The 18,010-nt window shown below is 49.6% G+C and overlaps 1 protein-coding gene across 1 annotated transcript; it reads right to left on the bottom strand.

The window, feature by feature from the left end:
* Positions 1–45: 45 nt before the first annotated feature.
* Positions 46–11,344, bottom strand: PIK3IP1 (phosphoinositide-3-kinase interacting protein 1). The gene is made up of 6 exons (XM_059040174.2): positions 10,876–11,344; positions 9,832–9,948; positions 9,618–9,737; positions 8,531–8,731; positions 8,352–8,430; positions 46–1,699 (listed from the first exon to the last, which is right to left on the bottom strand). Exons 1-6 carry the CDS (start codon positions 10,946–10,948, stop codon positions 1,495–1,497), a joined length of 795 nt encoding a protein of 264 aa, XP_058896157.1. The 5' UTR covers positions 10,949–11,344; the 3' UTR covers positions 46–1,494.
* Between the last annotated feature and the right edge of the window lie 6,666 nt (positions 11,345–18,010).

The raw sequence follows: 18,010 nt of genomic DNA, 5'->3' as shown, positions 1-18,010 counted from the left end.
CTTTTGGGAGAAGGGTGCTGATACCCCACAAAAACTTGGCAATATGGAGTCATTTTTTTTTTTATTTATATAAGTCAAATGCAGAGCAATTTCCTGCACTTTATAGGCAGGTGTCAGAATGAGGTATATAAAACATGTACACAGAGAAATGCTTTTATAGAAAAGTAGAAACCAGTAATGTTCTCTTCTGCATCACTACCAACAAGGGACCCCCTGAGGCCTAGGTCCCCTCAGTAAATCACTTCCAGGAACAGCCTGCTGGAGAGACTGGGCCCCACTAACCCCTCTCCATGTGAGGCAATGGCAGGGCTTTGGGAAGGAAGCTCTGTGGACGGGAAGCAGTGCTAAGGCCTCCGAGTGTGATATCAGGGCCTCAGGGCTGGCTGTGCTGGTAGCTTCTTCTGTGACCCTGAATGTCAGTTTCCATTTTTGGCCCCTCTTTCCAAAAGGCTTCGGGAATCCTGAGGTCCCTTCCAGTGGTTCTATGATTATTTTACAAGTTAGGGGTTGTGGCCCTTGCCCTGTTGACCCCACAGGAAGGCGCTGGCCTAGAGGCTACAGAGCCACCTGCAGATTTGGGTCAAGGCAGGCGCCAAGTCCTGAAGCCCTCCATCACCTGCCTCTGAGTGGGTTTCCAGGTTAACCTCTCAGAAGCAGTTCACAAGGCCTCACCCACAGTGTCATTCCCATAGGTTAGCTGGCTGCTGTCTCACCTCTGAAGAATGAGGAGAGGTCACTGTCCAGCCCAAAGAGAGACCATTTGGGGCACCCCAGGTCCACTCAGCTCCTGTGGCCTGAGGCAGCTGCAGATCCTTCTTTACCCTCTTCCTAAGTGGAATGTTCAGTGTGATTCTTCCCTTCCTTTCCTTTCAAAACAGGAAGAGTCCCTGGGCCCAGCCCACGGTTGTCAAGGCACATCACTGCCAGCAGCCCCCCGCCTAGATCCCGTTCTCATCCCACAGTTCTGACTTTCATACAGACTCATTTCCATTTCTCAGAGGTCTGCAGGGAATTGCATCCCAAATATTTAAAAAACTAAATATCTTTTTTAAACACCGCCTCTCGACCTACATGACCTGAACTGTGAATAACAGTGTGCACCACTCAAGCCCAAGGAGAACACATGGGGAGGCAGAGACTGAGGCCATCTTGGACAATAAAGCACAGAGGAGCTGGGGGAGCTCCCTGTCCATCCCTGGTTCAGTTCTGGGGCACTGGAAGCCCCTGTTGGCAGCACTGCTGCGGGGACTGCCGCTGCCTCCATCCACAGGCAAAATCCTGCTCCATGGGATGGAGAAAAAGCATTGGTAGGACCCCACCCAGCCTCACTCTCAGCCCACAGTGCCACCTGCTTGTCTTAGGATTCACCAAAAACAAACCAAGAAAATAAGTGGGGGATTTTAACCACAACAAAAAGTGTAGATCCTCCCAGCTGTAGGTGGGTAGGCGGTCCTGCACCAGTGTCTGCATGGGCTCCTGCCCATCATGGGGGGCTCAGGCGCCTGGAGTGCCCACTTGGCCCATGAGGGGGGCACTGCCCTCCTGAAGGTCAACTGGAGTCTGGCTGGCGTGGACCACAATGGTCTTCTCATCCACGATCTCACAGGTGGGGTTGGTGAAGGCAGACAAGGGCAGGGTGATTCGTTGCATCTCCCTCTCACACACCTTCCGCTCATGCTGCTCTTTCAGGTCCTTGCCCCTGACAGGAGAAGAGGGAAGCGTTTAGGCTGTGCCTCCTGCACAGCTCTGCTCCTAAGGTGGCATCTTGAGGCCCAGTAGGGGCAGGGGCTGGCCATGGTCACAGACAGTCAGTGGCTCATGGCCTAGATTTCTGTTCTGCCAGACTGCCTTAACTCAGTAAGGAGCCCCTAAACCTCATCTGCATGAACCTCACACAGCTGCAGTGGGGCTCAATGAAGATACTGTGTAGAAAAGAGACTCTTAAAGCAAGGCGGAGTTTTGCTTTTTCAACCCAAGGTGCCACAAGACCCAGAGAATTTTCAGCCCTCACCTATAAAATTGTCCATAAAACTGACCTGACCATCCTGTTCTGAGACATCTTATCCAAAATTTCCAGAAGCTGTGAGCCCTGGCTAAAAACAGGGACCATGCAGGGGCCAAAAGGGATTCTGAGGGCTGCTCAGGTCAATGGGAGACAATGACCATGGGACCCTGAGTTTTCACACGCCTTCCAATTCTCATGGTGCTCAGTGACCCAATCAGGCCCTGGTATTATTGCCCCATTTCACTCACATGAAGTGCTCGCTCCATGCTAAGAGCTTTACGAGCATTATCTCACTTCATTCTGAACCCTAACAATTGGGTCTTATCATTCATTTTATAGATGAAGAAATAAGTCCAGAGAAACTGAACTCTCCGAATGACATGGTGGGCTCAAACCCAAGTCTGTCAGACTCAGGCTGATGCTCAAGAGAAGTTCTGACCCTATCAGGGTCACCCCCAAAGAAACAGTGGGGCAGGGACTCACACACCCAGGCTTCCAGCTGCACATGTTCTGCCCACCCCATGGGACCAGGCCACCCCCACTGCAAGCCAAAGGGCTTGGTGTGTGCCTAGCACACTGCACACCAGAACCAGCCCCCAGCACGCAGATCAGCATCGTCTGACACAGCAACTAGACACGTGGGCTCAACTGTCAGAGGAAATCTTCCTGCAAGGAGCCCACCCCAAAGAGGCCTTGAAACAAGTAGCCAATGGATGACTTGGTGCAGCAACACAGGCCTGCTTCAGACTCCCTGGGGAGACTGTTGAGATCAGATGGATTACACACCCATCACCATGTGAGGTGCGATGACAAAAGTGTCCGGAGACTGGAGAGTAACACTGAGAAAACAGCAGGGGCTGGACAGGGAAGAGCTGGCACAGGTATCTCACAACTGTCTTTAAATAAACCAGCTGTCTGTACTTGGAGCAGCCCAGCCTTGGCTGTGTGACACTTGGCCTCGGGGAGCCTTGGTTTCCTCATCTGTGAAATGGGGATAATATCTGCCTCCAAATAAGATAATGGATGGGAAAGCATTTCAAATACAGTGGAACTGCTGTAAAACTCATAGAAGGCTGTTATGATTTGCCCTGAATACAACTTGAATCACCAAGCAACGTTATCTTAATCTGGGTTCCCAAGGGAACTCTCCTACTGACCAGCCAAGGTAAGTATTATTTGTGTGACCTCAGCCAATCCCCTTCTCTTGGGGCCTTCATTTCATCATCTGTAAAACAAGGAGTTGGACTTGATAACCTCCACGGACCCTAACATTCTGTGAGATCCCACACATGACATGTGCCCTGACTCCCTATTTCTCACTGTAAGGTCACAGAAGGCAAACCTGTAAGCTCATCTCCCTGACTCACCCTGGGTGGCCGAGTTTCTGAATGTGTAAGCCTGCAGCTCCTACCCATCCTCATCAGGCTCTGTACTGGACACCACCAACCCCCACAGCAGAGGACCTCCCAGAGTACCCAGAGCGGCCATGGAGGGCCATGAGGACAGGGCGGTCTGGACCAAGTGCATCCCCACTCACAGCCTGAAATTCACTTTGCCCCTGGGCACTGCTCATTGGTTACAGCTGCCGCCGCATCAAAAAAAAACACCTACCTCTGTAATAAAACAAAATGCTAGATTCTTCAAGTCTGCCCATGTAGGGAGAAACTTGGAAGGTCTGGGTTTAATTTTATTAAGGGAGCCCCCAAGCCAGCAGAAGACCAAAAGGCCATTTACAAAAGAAGCAGAGTATATGCCAAGAGTCTTGGTCCAGGCCTGAATTTCAAAATCTGAGGGGCTGGAGGAAGAGGGAAAGCAGGAACTCATGCTTCCTGAGGACTCACTAAGGTGCCAGGAAATGGCCTTCCCATCATCCAGCATGAGAAGAGCTACCTATGCACCTACTGGATGCCACACACTTTATACATGCACCATCTTTGTTCAACTTCCACCCAACTTTGCAAGATTGCAAATATCACCCACATTTTATAGAAGAAAGTGAGGCTTTGGAGTCTGACTCCAAAGGCCTGCTTTCCTCACCTACCTCCTTTATCAAGCATCCAGCTGTGGTCAGCCGAGCTGTTGATAATGGTCAGGGCTACATCATACACAGGTCTTTTTTTTTTTTTTTTTTTTTGTGGTACACAGGCCTCTCACTGTTGTGGCCTCTCCCGTTGCGGAGCGCAGGCTCAGCGGCCATGGCTCACGGGCCCAGCCGCTCCGCAGCATGTGGGATCTTCCCGGACCGGGGCACGAACCTGTGTCCCTTGCATCGGCAGGCGGACTCTCAACCACTGCGCCACCAGGGAAGCCCCATACACAAGTCTTTAGGGCAGGGGTCCCCAACCCCCAGGCTGTGGACTGGTATCGGTCTGTGACCTGTTAGGAACCGGGCCGCACAGCAGGAGGTGAGCAGCGGGCAAATGAGCCGAAGCTTCATCTGCCGCTCCCCATCACTCGCATTACTGCCTGAACCACCGCACCCACCTCCACCCCCGTCCGTGGAAAAACTGTCTTCCATGAAACTGGTGCCTGGTGCCAAAAAGGTTGGGTACTGCTGCTTTAGGGGGAAAAAATCAATTTGGATTAATGGGGCAGAGCCAGGCTGGAAGAGCAGCCAAGGGTAGTGAAGGAAGTAGGTGCTGGGACTCATCTGGATGACAGTCTCTTCCGTTTAGAAGCCTCAAAACACACCCAACCCCAAGTGCTTCCTGTTAATGGTGCCTATGAGTCCTGGAGGTGTGGTGGCTGCCCCCAGCCCCTTCTGAGGGGTGAGAGTGGCCAGCAGGCCTGCTGCACTGACCACCAGGCGGCTCAGCCCCTTCTCACCACCTTTTGTGGGTAGTGGGGGCAGCCACGCTGTTGTCTGGCAGCCAAGAAAGAACAAAAGACTTATTCACTGACTCAGCTCCTCTCTTAAGCAGGCAGAGTGGTGTTGACTTACAGTTTTTCCCTTGCCTTTGTATCAGAAAATAAATACTCCCTCCAGAGCCAGAGCACAGACGCTGCAGGGGCAGTGGCAGGGGCAGGGAGCTGCAGACTGGCCACCTGAACCTTGTGGCCCAGACAACCAGGACAAAGACCTGCCAGGCTGAGCCCTCACCGCCCCCACCTGCCGCCCTGCCTCCCCTGAGAGGAAGCCTGGTACCTGCCCGCCCCTCCTGGCCAGGGGAAAGCTCTCTCCCTGGCCTTTGTGGGGAGGGGGATAGGGGGGCTCATGGCTTGCAGTAATTCTATCCTGACTGCCCCGGGGCCAGGACCAGGAGCTGGGCTGGCCAGAGGGAGCAGGTGTGGATGGAGCTGCTGCCTGTGTCTGACATCCTCTTTGGGGGGGGTTACTGGAGGCACCCAAGACCTCCTTCAGGTAACACGGGTTCCTTCAAATTATTATGTAACTGAGCCACTGCTCCCTTCCCAGTCAGAAGCGGTGCTGTGCCACACTGCTGCTCAGGACAAGTTCCTCAAGGCAGCTAAGGTTAGAAACACCAACTGTCTGCCCAAACTACACTAATTTCATCCTCACAACAAACCTATGTGGCATCTATTAGGATCTCTGTTTCAGAGATGGGAAGGCAGATGCAGAGAGGTTTAATCATTTATTCAAGCAAATGGTGGATTTGGGATTTGAACCCAGTACTGCCTGCAGCCACCACCAGGTAATATTGTCTTTTTTTAGGCAACATTAGAGCTGGGAGTATCATCACTAACCTCCTGCCCCTATTTTACATATGAGGAAATCAGAGAAGGTAAATGACTTGTCCACTGTCACACCCAGAAATGTGTGTTCCAGAACTAGATCCTGGTTCTTTTAACTTTTAAACCCAGCTATTTTATTTTGAAAGTTCCAAATTTTTCCTACTGTCCTATGCAATCCAATGCAAATTGGCATGAAGTTCCTGGGCCTCACTGGACTTTAGGGAGATACTGGCAATCCTTAGACGTCTACACCTTATTAGCTATGTAGCTTGGACATAGCACTTGACTTCTCTGGCTCTCAGCTCCTCACTGTAAAACGGTGTAAAAGTGGTCCTTCTAGTGTGGTCCTGAGGCTTGGGCGTGATCATCAGGGAAGGGCATTCAGTGGTGTCTCGCTTATTAAGAAAGCATGCAATAAATGCTGGCAGCTAGTGGTTATTTAACCTGATTGGTGTTCTACTGTTTACACATAATACTTAATGGTAATCTGGGGTGGGTACGTGTGTGCGTGTGTGGAGTGGGGATACGCTCCACTGAACAGATAAGAAACAAGAAACGGAGGTGCAGGGAAGTAGCAGGACCTGTGCTCAACAGCACTTTCCAGAACACTCTGTTTTCTGACTCTGGGGAGAGATGGGGGCTGAGAGCTTGCCTCCAGCCCACATGTGGTTTCCTGTTGTACAGTCTGTGCTCAGAGCACTTTTGCCAAGGGAAGGGGTGGTCCAATGGTTAGTGACAGGGAGTAAGGTGACTTGGTACCTCGCCCTGAGTTTACAGGAAAATAAATACAAGGCCTTGGGGCAATCCTGTGACAGCCTGAAGGAACAAATCTAGAAGAAAAAGGCTTAGCTTCCTCATTGGGCCTGAGAACTGAGCTTGCAATTAAGGACGTTTAGCAGTCAGTTCACGCACCTGGAGACCTGGACACTGTCACAGGATTGGAGGAGAGCCAACTGCTATCCAGTGGCTGAGGAAGGAGGAAATATTTCAACAGCTAGACTCAGCCAACACAGTCTGGGTCTGACTACGAACTGTAACCAGGGCCTCCCCATCACTTCCTCTGACTCTGAAATGACAAGCAGGTGCCCCTGGACCTGCAACGTCAACCATCCCACTGAGAGCAGCAACCTTGCACTGGGAGTCAGGAGACACTCTCAGGTCAATACTTCCCCTCTCTGAACCTGTGCTTCCTGAATCAAAGACGATCAGAGAAGCATTGGGGCCCGGAGAGTGCTAGTGCAGTACCCACATTTTACAGAAAAGAAAAATAGCTATGGTTTACTGACCACTTACTATGGGCCAGGCAGTCGCATGCCTCAGCTACAGCAGTGCCCTGGAGTAGCAAACAGAAGCAACTTGCCCAAAGTCACACAGATCACTAGTTAGTGGCAGGGCTAAGACTTAACTCCACCAAATGCTAGGTGTGTGACCTCAAGCAAGGTACATATCCTCTCTTGCCTCAGTTTTCTAATCTGTAAACTGGGGATAATAACAGCATTTACCTCATAAGGGGTGATTGCGAGGATTGAGTTAAAGTGTGGGTATCATTTGAAGCAGTGCCTGGCCTCTGGTAAATGTTCGCTACTGCTGCTATTGTTGTTATTATTCTTACCCAACACTTCCCCTTTTCCATCTGGAAAATGAGGAGGCTGACTACATTGCCCTAACGACACCTCAGTTTATTTAATGCTGGGTGACCCACTGGGGCTGTGGGCTCAGACGTGGTCTTCACCACTGGAAAATGCAGGCCACCACATCACTTCCCTTATATAGGAAGGCTTCCCAGACCATAGAAAAGAAACATCACACATACTCTGGACTAGAAGTCAAATCCCCTAATTTTGCCCAAGATTTTGCAAATAATTTTCCCAGAGTTAGCCAGTGCTGTAAAAACGGGCATAACTCTGGCTTATCATCATGCATCCGTCACTGGCTTTGAGAGCCTTTTCCACATGGCAACTCAGGGGACCTTTCAAAATAAGCATTCCTCCTCCTGCTGTCCCAGCCACAGGTCATGTCCCTGAGTTTCCCAGGTAGCCTCTCTGGCTTTCTCATATGTGGTGTAGAGTAGCTAACAGACTCCCTATCCTCTTACTCACTTCCTTCCTCCTGTCCTAAAGGAGATCCCACTGCTTATGGCTCAGGACATTCAAGCCCCAAATGCAAAAGCAGTGGCTGGGAACTTTTTCTAGTAGCAGAATTTTATAACTCACAGAAAGAATTCAATCTCAGGGTCCCTGCAATGAGAGCCCAGCCTGATTTCTGCAGGGCCACTCACTTCCACACCAGGCACGCTGGATTAGACAGCAGGGAATGTGGTGTCAAAAGAGCTGGGTTTGAATCCAGCCACTCCCAGGCAGTATAACCTTGAGCAAGCTTACTTCATCTTTCTGATGAAGGCTTCCTCACTTGTAAAATGGGGAACAAGAACCCCTACCTCAGGAGGCTTTTGGGTAAGGAGTAAAGGCACCAAAGGAAAGGGTTTGTCCAAGGTCACCTGGTAAAGACTAGAACCAAGTCTCTACATCTTGAGCTGGTTTTCCTCTTCCAACACCTCACTTCCTTTATGGGTAAAAATGCCACAAAGGAGTCTGCTTTGACTTTGTGGACCTTCCTCTCCTCTCTCAGAGAGCTCAGAAGAGAAGCTACTGACCTCTTGTAGGTGTAACCGAGGACAATGCCAGCTCCAATGCCGATGATGATCACCATCATGGTAACGCCCAGCACGTAGCCTGCCAAGGACAGGACACAAGGTATACCATTATCTCCACCCCAGATAATCAGCCAATATTTCTCAATAAATCCAACAAGGACAGGGGTGGGCAGTCATACCCAGGGTTCCCAGGTCCTTTTTCTCCTTGGAGTTCACCCGCACCCGCTGGCTGATCCCAATCACTTGCTGCACGGCAGCAGCCTCGCTCTGGGCAGGCAGGGTGTTGGCAGGAGCAAACACCTGCACCTCGTCTCCTCCTGGCACTTCAGACACCTCCTCGGTTTCTGTTGTAGAGGTTGGCGGGCTCTGGAAAGAGGTCTCTGGAGGTGAAGTGGGAAACAGCTCTCATCAGAAAGTGTCTTGAGTTTGGGGGTAGACGAGGGGGCCCACCTTAGAATGCACTGATTTCAAGAATTAGGGGCAAGACCAGGCCTAAGGGCTGCACCATAGCTGGGACGAGGCAGAAGTGAGGGGAAGGCTATGAGAAAGGGCCTCTCCTGCCTCCCACATCTTCATATGCTCAAATCCTTGCCATCTTCCAAGGCCCAGCTCAGCTGCCACCGCCTCCACGGGTCCCCCCTCTATGCCAGGAAACAATCCATGACTCCTCTGAGCAGCTCAGGTTTGTTGAGCCTAAGCTTTATGCCAATCCCTATGTTATATATTTACATATCCCATTTAATCCTAGAGAATCGTCTTGCTGCGCTGGGAGCCACAAGTCTGCACTATGGAGTCTGAGAAACTTGGATTCAAACCTGGACCCTGCCACTGCCTTTGGTAAATTGCTGAACTTCTCTTTGAGGCTCAGAACCCCAAACTGGTTCTTGGGGATGGCGGGGGGGTATGTGAGCAGAGTGCCTAGCACACAGCAGACGCTCCACAAGAGGTCCGTAAACGCCCAGGTTCTCACTAAGGGCGTGGACCCGGGACGCGCGACTCTGCGGCTCCTCCCGGGGTGGTGCATGGGGCAGGGAGCTCGGCCGAGGGGCTGGGCCTCGCCGCCCACGGTTGTTTACTAGGCGCTCGCGGAGGATGAGCTCATTCCAGGCGGCGGCGCCGGCCAATGGGCTTCGGGCCCCGCGGCCTGGAGACAGCCCTGGCCAATCGGACGGCCTGGGGCGGGGCGGGGCCGGCCGGCGTCGCGCGGCCGCACGTGCGCTGCCGGCGCTCTGGCCCCCCCTGGGCACGGCGTCCCGGGCGGGGTACCTGGGCAGCGCAGGTCCTTGCAAGGCCGCTTCTCGGGAGCGCCGGCCTCGCCGCTGACGTAGCACCAGGGCCCACGTGGGTCCTGGTCCGGGTTCCGGCAGTAGCTGTGGTTGCCGGCGCCTGGGAGGGGAAAGAAGGCGTCATGGGCCGGGGCCGGGACGCAGCCGCCTCCGGCCCACCCGCCCGAGGCCTGCCTCCGGGGACAGTCACTCACCCGACTCGGGGGCAGATACCGGGCCGCTCTGCGCGTCCAGCCAGTTGAGGCAGAGGAGGCCCGGCGCGGGAGAGGGCTGGTCCGCCCGGTACAGGTGGCCGTTGTCCCAGAAGCAGCCTGTGAGGAAGAGTCGTCCCCCGAACAGGACACTGAGTGGCGGGCAGGGGAGCCCACGCCCATCCCAGCTGGGAGACGCTGCCCTCACGTGGAAAACCCCGCCTGCCTCGCAGGGCTGTTGTGAGGCCGGAAAGAGAAGGGAGGGAGAGCGCGTGAAGAGCCCCCAGCCGGTGCCCGGCCCCCAACGCTCAGTATTAGCTTTTTTTCTTTTCTTTTCTTTCTCTTTCGTAAGCCGGAAAGCACTGCACAAGTGCAAGGGGTTGTTGCTCTGCAACTTGTGGCCAGTTTGCAGGAGGGTGCTGGGGAGCCCTGGGTTCAGGTCTCTGTGGAGACGGTGGAAGTTTTCGGTCGGTGGGCAGCCGGACCCGAAATCCATGCCTGTGTTGTCATTCCACGTTACATAAACTCTGATGTTCCCTTCTCCGCGGATGTGGCCACACTTCCACAGGCAACACTCCCTCCCAAGATAATTCTACAAAAGCCTTGATTCAGTCACGGAAAAGAGAGCCTCAGACAGAGGGAACCTGCCTCATCGCTGCCTGGATGTGACTACAAACTCCCACTCCCCTCAGCAGGAAGGGGCTTGGGGAGGAGGGCCTGCGCTCTGGTGACACCGTGCAAAGCCCCTGTAAAGAACAGTACTTAGGAGTAGGGGAGGTGAACCCCCAAGTTCCATCCACTCATGAGCCACAAGCAAGGAAAAGGAAAGAGAAAGTGGCTACTTGCCTTTGTTCTTAATGGCAAAGATGGAGCTGCAAGCTCCTGGCAGGGAAAGGAGAAAGGGGGGGGGGGGGAAGGCTTTCATGGGACAACAGGAACCTGCTAAAAGCTTCGTTTCCTGTCATCTTCCTTCCTGCTTGGGAAATAGGGAGCTCTACCCTTTCTGCTTCATTAAGTTGCTGCAAAAAGGAAAGATAGTAATCTCACCTCCAGATCCATAGGCTTTTGCCAGGAGCATGTTGCTGACGACGAGGATTGTTTGCAGCCAGGCCAACAGCATCCTCACCTCCTTCGTCCTGCAGGTGACTGACCAACCAGGGTCCAACGGGGGTCCCCTTGGCGGCGGCTCTGCCTCCCGTTCCCAGCCTTGCAGTCAGACCTGCCCTTGTTATGCTCTTCTGGTAAACAGCCTCTCTTTAGAACTGGGAGCTTCCCAGCCAGCTTGCTGCAGCGAGGTGGTTTTTTTTTTTTTTTTTTTTTTTTTTTTGCCTCTCTCTCGGCTGAAAGGCGCCCCCTGGGTCCTAAACCTCCTATGCCAGGCTCATCACTCTACCCTGAGTCCGGAGAGGAACTCAGCCAAGCGAAGAGAGGCAGAAAAGTTCAGGTTGTGCTTAGCAGTGGTTCAGCTTGAGACCTGCACTGTCTTCATCCCCGGGGCCTTTCATCTCTTCTGTTTCCATTGTGTGAGTACAGAAAGAGTAATTTTGTCAAGAGGCATCACTGGGAGGGGGGGTGGGGCAGGGAGTTTAGAATCACAGTGACTAAGGCAGAACCACTTAGGGAGAACATGCTAGCTACACAGCCAGGAGGAACTTGAGACCGTGGATGGGGCACAAATCAGAGCATCCAGGTGGAAGCAGCTCTTTATACCCATTCTTGAAAAAGAAAAAGGGCCATTGTAATTTATACCTGTTTATAAACACTGACTCTTTTTTTTTTTTAAACAGTGTAACTTTGCCAGGGTCAGACCAGTCACATACCTTTGCTTATATTTGGGGTTTGGGGTGTCATATATAGTAGGAATAAGGAATACAGAAGGGGTCTCTTTAGTTGGAAACACATGTCATGCAGACACATTGGGATATCTGCTCAGCTATATTTAATAGTCTGGCCTTTCTTCCAGCCCTGAGTTCCTATAGAGGAAGTTAAGTAAAATGTTTGCCTTCCACCCCACCCTCACCCTGTGGGAATTCCATCTGCAGTCGTTTATATCCATCATTAAACCTCACCACATCCATAGCACTGAGACCTCCTGGAGTTAGGCAACACAGCTCTCTTCCTGTTTGGCTGACAGCTCCAGTTCCCAGGCAGCCTCAGTAAACTGAGAGATAGAGCAGAGTGATTTGCCAAGATTACCTTGTGACTCAGGCAAATCTCAAAATAGAAATGGGAGACTGTTTGGATCTGAGGGCTTGCATCTTGCAGGCAGTAATTTAGGGAGGAGGGAAAAGAAGAAAACTTTACTACATAAATTTCAAAAGTTTTCTCAAGGAAGAAAGCTAATATCAAACCAACTAATCTGAAGTGAATTTGAATTCACTACACTCAGATTTCAGACATGGAAAGGACAGAAAGATACATTTAGTTTACTCTTTGGAGCCATTTGCTGACAATGTTTGATTCCTACCATCCATTAAGTAAGACACATTGCTTTGTTTTTTCAATCACTCTCCTGACTCCCCACACAAGCTTCTGATCCTCTGACTCCTGACTTGGTGTCCACTGGGAATCACACCATATGGAGTCTGTAAATTTACTCTCACACCCACACATATATACACAGATATGCCAAAATTTTATAACAATAATTCTAACATAATATTCAGGTGTCTTTTTAACGCTTTTATTAATTTTACAAAAATTTTAAGAACGTCCTACAACTATATGCTAGATATAGTTCTTTTTTTTTCTTTTTATTTATTTTATTTATTTATTTTTGGCTGCATTGGGTCTTCGTTGCTGCGTGCGGGCTTTCTCTAGTTGTGGCGAGCTGGGGCTACTCTTTGTTGTGGTACGCGGCTTTCTCACTGTGGTGGCTTCTCGTTGCGGAGCATGGGCTCTAGGCGTGCGGGCTTCAGTAGTTGTAGCATTCAGCCTCAGTAGTTGTGGCTCTCAGGCTCTAGAGCACAGGCTCAGTAGTTGTTGCGCATGGGCTTAGTTGCTCCACGGCATGTGGGATCTTCCCGGACCAAGACTCGAACCCATGTCCCCTGCATTGGCAAGCGGATTCTTAACCACTGCACCACCAGGGAAGCCCTAGATATAGTTCTAGATACTGAGATACTGAGAATGTATCTGCGAACAAAATAATTTTGAAATCTCTGCCTTCATGAAGTTTATTTTACATTCTAGTTGAAAAAGATGACAAATCTATAAAATGTCAAGTGGTCTTAAGTGTTAATGAAAAAAAGTGAAACAGGGTAAGAAGGAGAGAGTAACAGGGTGGTATTTCACTTGCTAAAGAAAGCTTGCACTATTTTCAGGGAACCAGTAGGATATTTCTACAGGGAAAAGACTGAAGGGGAAGGTTCTTTGTACAGTTTTCCTTGCAGGTCCTGAATACTCTTACACCACTGCAAGAGATCTATGATGCATATTTTGTTTCATTACATAAACTACATTGGCTTGAGAAAATGAGAATGCAGTTCTAATTTCAGAGAAGCAGGAGGTTCTTTTGGATCCGTCAGCACCTAATCTGTTGCCTTTGTATGCAGTGAGTGCTCAATTATTGTCTGATGAAATGCTCCTCCTTAGACTTTGAAGGGCTACTTCCGCTGGATTGTAATACTCTTCCTTCTTTTTTTTTTTTTTTTTTTTGTGGTACGCGGGCCTCTCACTGTTGTGACCTCTCCCGTTGCGGAGCACAGGCTCCGGACGCACAGGCTCAGCGGCCACGGCTCATGGGCCCAGCCGCTCCGCGGCATGTGGGATCTTCCCGGACCGGGGCACGAACCCGTGTCCCCTGCATCGGCAGGCGGATTCTCAACCGCTGCGCCACCAGGGAAGCCCTACTCTTCCTTCTGATTACAATAGAGACAGGCTGTACTCAGACCAGCACTTGTACCATTTTCAGTTTACCCCTATGTAAGGGTGCCAGGACTTCCTCTTCAGAAGCCCAAAGCTTCTTTACCTGTTGCTGTTATCTAATTTTTCTGTTTAAAAAACTGCTGTCTTCCCTAACTTACACACTTTGATATAACAGCAAAACCATATTTTGTGCCGTGTGTCTTTTGAGGAACAGCACTGCCTGGAAGAGATATAAGACAGGCCAGAGGAGATTTTTATCATCTTAGTCATCTCTGCTTTTTCTCCCTTATAACTAAGACATTTATCAGGATGATTTGATTTTTTTCGAGAATGACGGACTTGTTGCTCAATCCTTCAAAGGCATATTCTCTTATAACCGGTTCAGTACCTTCCTTCCTCAAGGAAATCAGATCAAGTTCAGAGATGTGCCTGTCATCATCATTGGTGATGTTCTGGTCTTTTTCTTAGAATCCAAATTTGAACTTTGCTTCATGTGTTAGTGCAATATGTCCATATCTTATGGCCTATAGTTATTCTAAACTTCAGATTTCTTCTGGAAATATTACTACAATAATAATGTGATACAGCACTACCCAGATAGTCACTTTGGATTGTTTATATCCTGAAGACAACGTTGTGAAATATAATCATATTTTACTATTTCAGAGATGTTTAACTGTTGGTTTCATATTAAATCAGTGCTAATCCAGAGAGACAAAGCTGTACAGTTAACTCAGGAAAGCGCCTCCAGAGCATTTCCCAAGAAAGCTGGACAGTTCATTTTGAACTTAGAAGAGCTCTAAGGAAGCCATAACGCTGTTAGAAGGCTTAAGAAACCTTTTGTCAGCAAAAGGGCCTAGGTGTTGGTAAAAAATTCTTCGTGGTAAGATCTAATGAGTTTACTCCCGATATTCTCTCCATATTGTGTGCTGTGGAAGTGGCCACTGAGATTTTGCTGAGAGATATTTGGGTGTACAATTGCAAACTGAGCAGGAGGTGGTTTTATGAAGTCTGTTAAGAAAATCATAGTCCAGTCAAAAGATCTAAACTTCAAGGCCGTTTCTAAAGTATGGCCTACAGGATTTCCCTGGTGGCACAGTGGTTGAGAGTCCCGGTCCAGGAAGATCCCTAATGCCACGGAGCAGCTGGGCCCGTGAGCCATGGCCGCTGAGCCTGTGCGTCCGGAGCCTGTGCTCCGCAATGGGAGAGGCCACAATAGTGAGAGGCCCGTGTACTGCCAAAAATAAAAATAAAAAAGTATGGCCTTCAGTGAGTTAAATTATGTCCATATTGTTACATAGTTAAGTGTTTAATAAACGTTTGCAATAAAGGGAAAAAGCAGAGTATGTGAAGAAAACAGTCTAAGCCGACAGAGAATAGTAATTTTTTAAGGGTAAGCAATAAAACAGCCAAGAAGGCTTGTGGATCACAGGCTACTTTCAGAAACAAGACATTCCACGTTGCGGAGATGAGGGGCCACAGAGCAGGGAACTTGGGAATGTCAATCACATCACTGGTTTTGGGAAATAAAGGGAAGAGTAAATTCCTGAAAGAGAGCTTATTTTGAATTAGAGGCCAGTCTTAGAAAACATGGCTTTCACATTGAGGAAAACAGTCTTCAGCATTGAAGGGAGAGAAGTAGAGACCATAAACTTAATTGGCTGGTAAGACTAGGCTGGCGATGTTTAAGGTAAATTAACTCGGTAAGCTACAATTATGCTTCTTTTGGAAGGGAATTTAATATTCTCCAATCTCAGTAAACTGGATCTGCAGCTTTCAAAATTTATCAACACCAAGTATGAGCTTTAGCACAGATATTTAAGCAAAAGAAGCAGTGTAATTAAGAGTGCAGGCTTTGGGAAGACCTGGGTCCCAGTCTCAGCACTACAGTATGACCTTGAGTAAATTACTTAACATCTGTAATTTCAAGTTTCCTTAGCCTCTGATTATAGGGGTTGAGAATACAGGCACAAATGTCAGGATTCAAATCCCAGCTCTGTCGCTTACTAGCTGTGTCATCTTAGGGAAGCTACTAAACTCCCTGACTCAGTTTCCTCATATGGAGGGAGAGAGAGAAAAATAGTACCTGCATCTTTGGATTGTTGATATTCATTGAGCCCTGAATAATTGTTAGTTTTTAATAATGTGTCAGTTTTTGTGTCAGTAACCTCTGACTTAGAAGTATTGAGCACATTTGCTATCTTCCAGAAACTTGCAATCTGGTTATAAAGATCAGGCTAACACATATGAAAATAAAAGCAATATAGGGCATTTATAAGTAGGTGTTAGAGTATAACACAAACAATAAAGGTTTATTGATTCACTGATTATTTATTAAATGCTATGCACAGGCAGGCACTAAGCCAAGTACTGAGGATACAGCAGTGCCCCTAACCAGGTCCTTGTTCTTGAGAAGTTCACAGTCTTGTGATAGAGCAGGTACCAGTGGACAGGCAAAACAACACAGAGAAATCAATGCTACAGTAGGAATTACCGTTGGGGGCTACAGGGGCTCAAAGGAGGGGCATATGGTCTAGTTTCAGGAGGTCAGAAAAGGCTTATCAGAAAAAGTAAAATCTGAAAGGCAAAGAGTTAAGTGTTCTTTTTTTTTTTTTTTTTTTTGGCTGCGTTGGGTCTTCGTTACTGTATTAGGGCTTTTTCTAGCTGTGGCCAGCAGGGCCTACTCTTCGTTGTGGTGTGCGGCCTTCTCACTGCTGTGGCTTTTCTTGTTGCAGAGCATGGGCTCTAGGTACACGGGCTTCAGTAGTTGCAGCACGTGGGCTCTGGAGCCCTGGCTCAGTAGTTGTGGTACACGGGCCTAGTTGCTCCGTGTCATGTGGAATCTTCCCGGACCAGGGATCAAACCTGTGTTCCCTGCCTTGGCAGGTAGATTCTTAACCACTACACCACCAGGGAAGTCCGGAGTTAGTGTTCTTGGCAGGTCAGACGATGTGCAGAAGCCTGGCAGTAGAGGCTGTCACCGTGGCTAGTGGAGCTTTCAGGGTGGTGATTAAAGTGAGGCCAAGAAACAAACACATGAAGCCAAAGAGGGAAACACCTGCTGACCAGGTTACGGAGGTCCCTGAATGTGGACTTATCCTGAAGGCCATGCAGATCCAGTAAAGAGTCAGACTGTTGTCTTAGTGAGTTGAGTCAGGCCACAGGGTGGAGAATTAGAGGAAGCCAAGTCAGAGCCAGAAGACCGCAAGGAGACCGCTGCAGTGAGCTAGGTGAGAGAACAGTGGGCCTGGACCCAGAATTGAGTCAGGTCACCTGGGTTTGAATCCTGCTCTGCCACTTGGTAGCTCTGTGACCTCATGCAAGTTACTTAACCACCCTGTGTCTCTGTTTCCTAATCTGAAATTGGAGATGATAATAAAATTTACCTTAGAGGCTTGTTGTGAGGATTAAAGCACTTAGAACACACCTGTCCAGCTCATAGTCTGTGCTCTGTAAATGTAGGCAGTGAGGCTGAGGAGAGGCAATGCATCGATGAAGAAGAATGAGCAGAACTCTGTGACCAAGAGGCTGTCGGGAACAAGCAGGAAGACCTAAGGAGGCTGGCTTTGGTGTCGGAGCTCGTCAGGTGGTGGTACCACTTGCTGAGATCAGGAGCCGGAAGAAAAGCAGGCTGGGGGAAGGCTGAGAAAATGTGGCCAAAGGTGCATAACTGGCAACCAGGAGAGTGTGGGTTCGGGAAGCTGTTTCAGGAAGGAGGGAGGGGCCCACATCACTAAACGCTGCCAGGAGGGACAAGTAAGAGAAGAGCTAAAAAGAATACATTGGGGACTTCCCTGGTGGTCCTGTGGCTGAGACTCCATGTTCCCAATGCAGGGGGCCCCGGTTCGACCCCTGGTCAGGGAACTAGATCCCACATGCTGCAACTAAGAGTTCGCATGCCGCAACTAAATATTCCCCCGTGCTGCAACGAAGATCCTGCGTGCCGCAACTAAGACCAGGTGAAGCCAAATAAATAAATAAATATTTTTTTAAAAAAAGAAGAAGAATACATTGGTTGTCGCAGCAAGAAGGCCATCGGTGACTTTGTCAGGAAGGATTTGGGGGCTTGGGGGCCGGGGCTAAATGAATGGATTATGGAAGGAAAAGGAGATGATGAAGGGAGATGTGAGAACAGACAGCTCCTTCAGGAAGTTGAGTGAGGAGGACTGGGGGTGGCTGGAAGGGTCATGGGCAAGACAGACGCTGGACCCAGTGAACTGTCAGGCAGGTTTCCAAGTGGTGGTGCATCCATTCTGTCAGTTGCTGTGCCAGGGAGGTTTAGAAGGGGAGCTGATTTAGGGATGTGTCATGGGTC

This window comes from Kogia breviceps, chromosome 15, assembly GCF_026419965.1.
Source record: "Kogia breviceps isolate mKogBre1 chromosome 15, mKogBre1 haplotype 1, whole genome shotgun sequence".
NCBI classification, from domain to species: Eukaryota; Metazoa; Chordata; class Mammalia; order Artiodactyla; family Physeteridae; genus Kogia; species Kogia breviceps.
The sequence above is the reverse complement of the archived record's forward strand: the minus strand, read 5'-3'. Positions and strand labels throughout refer to the sequence as shown.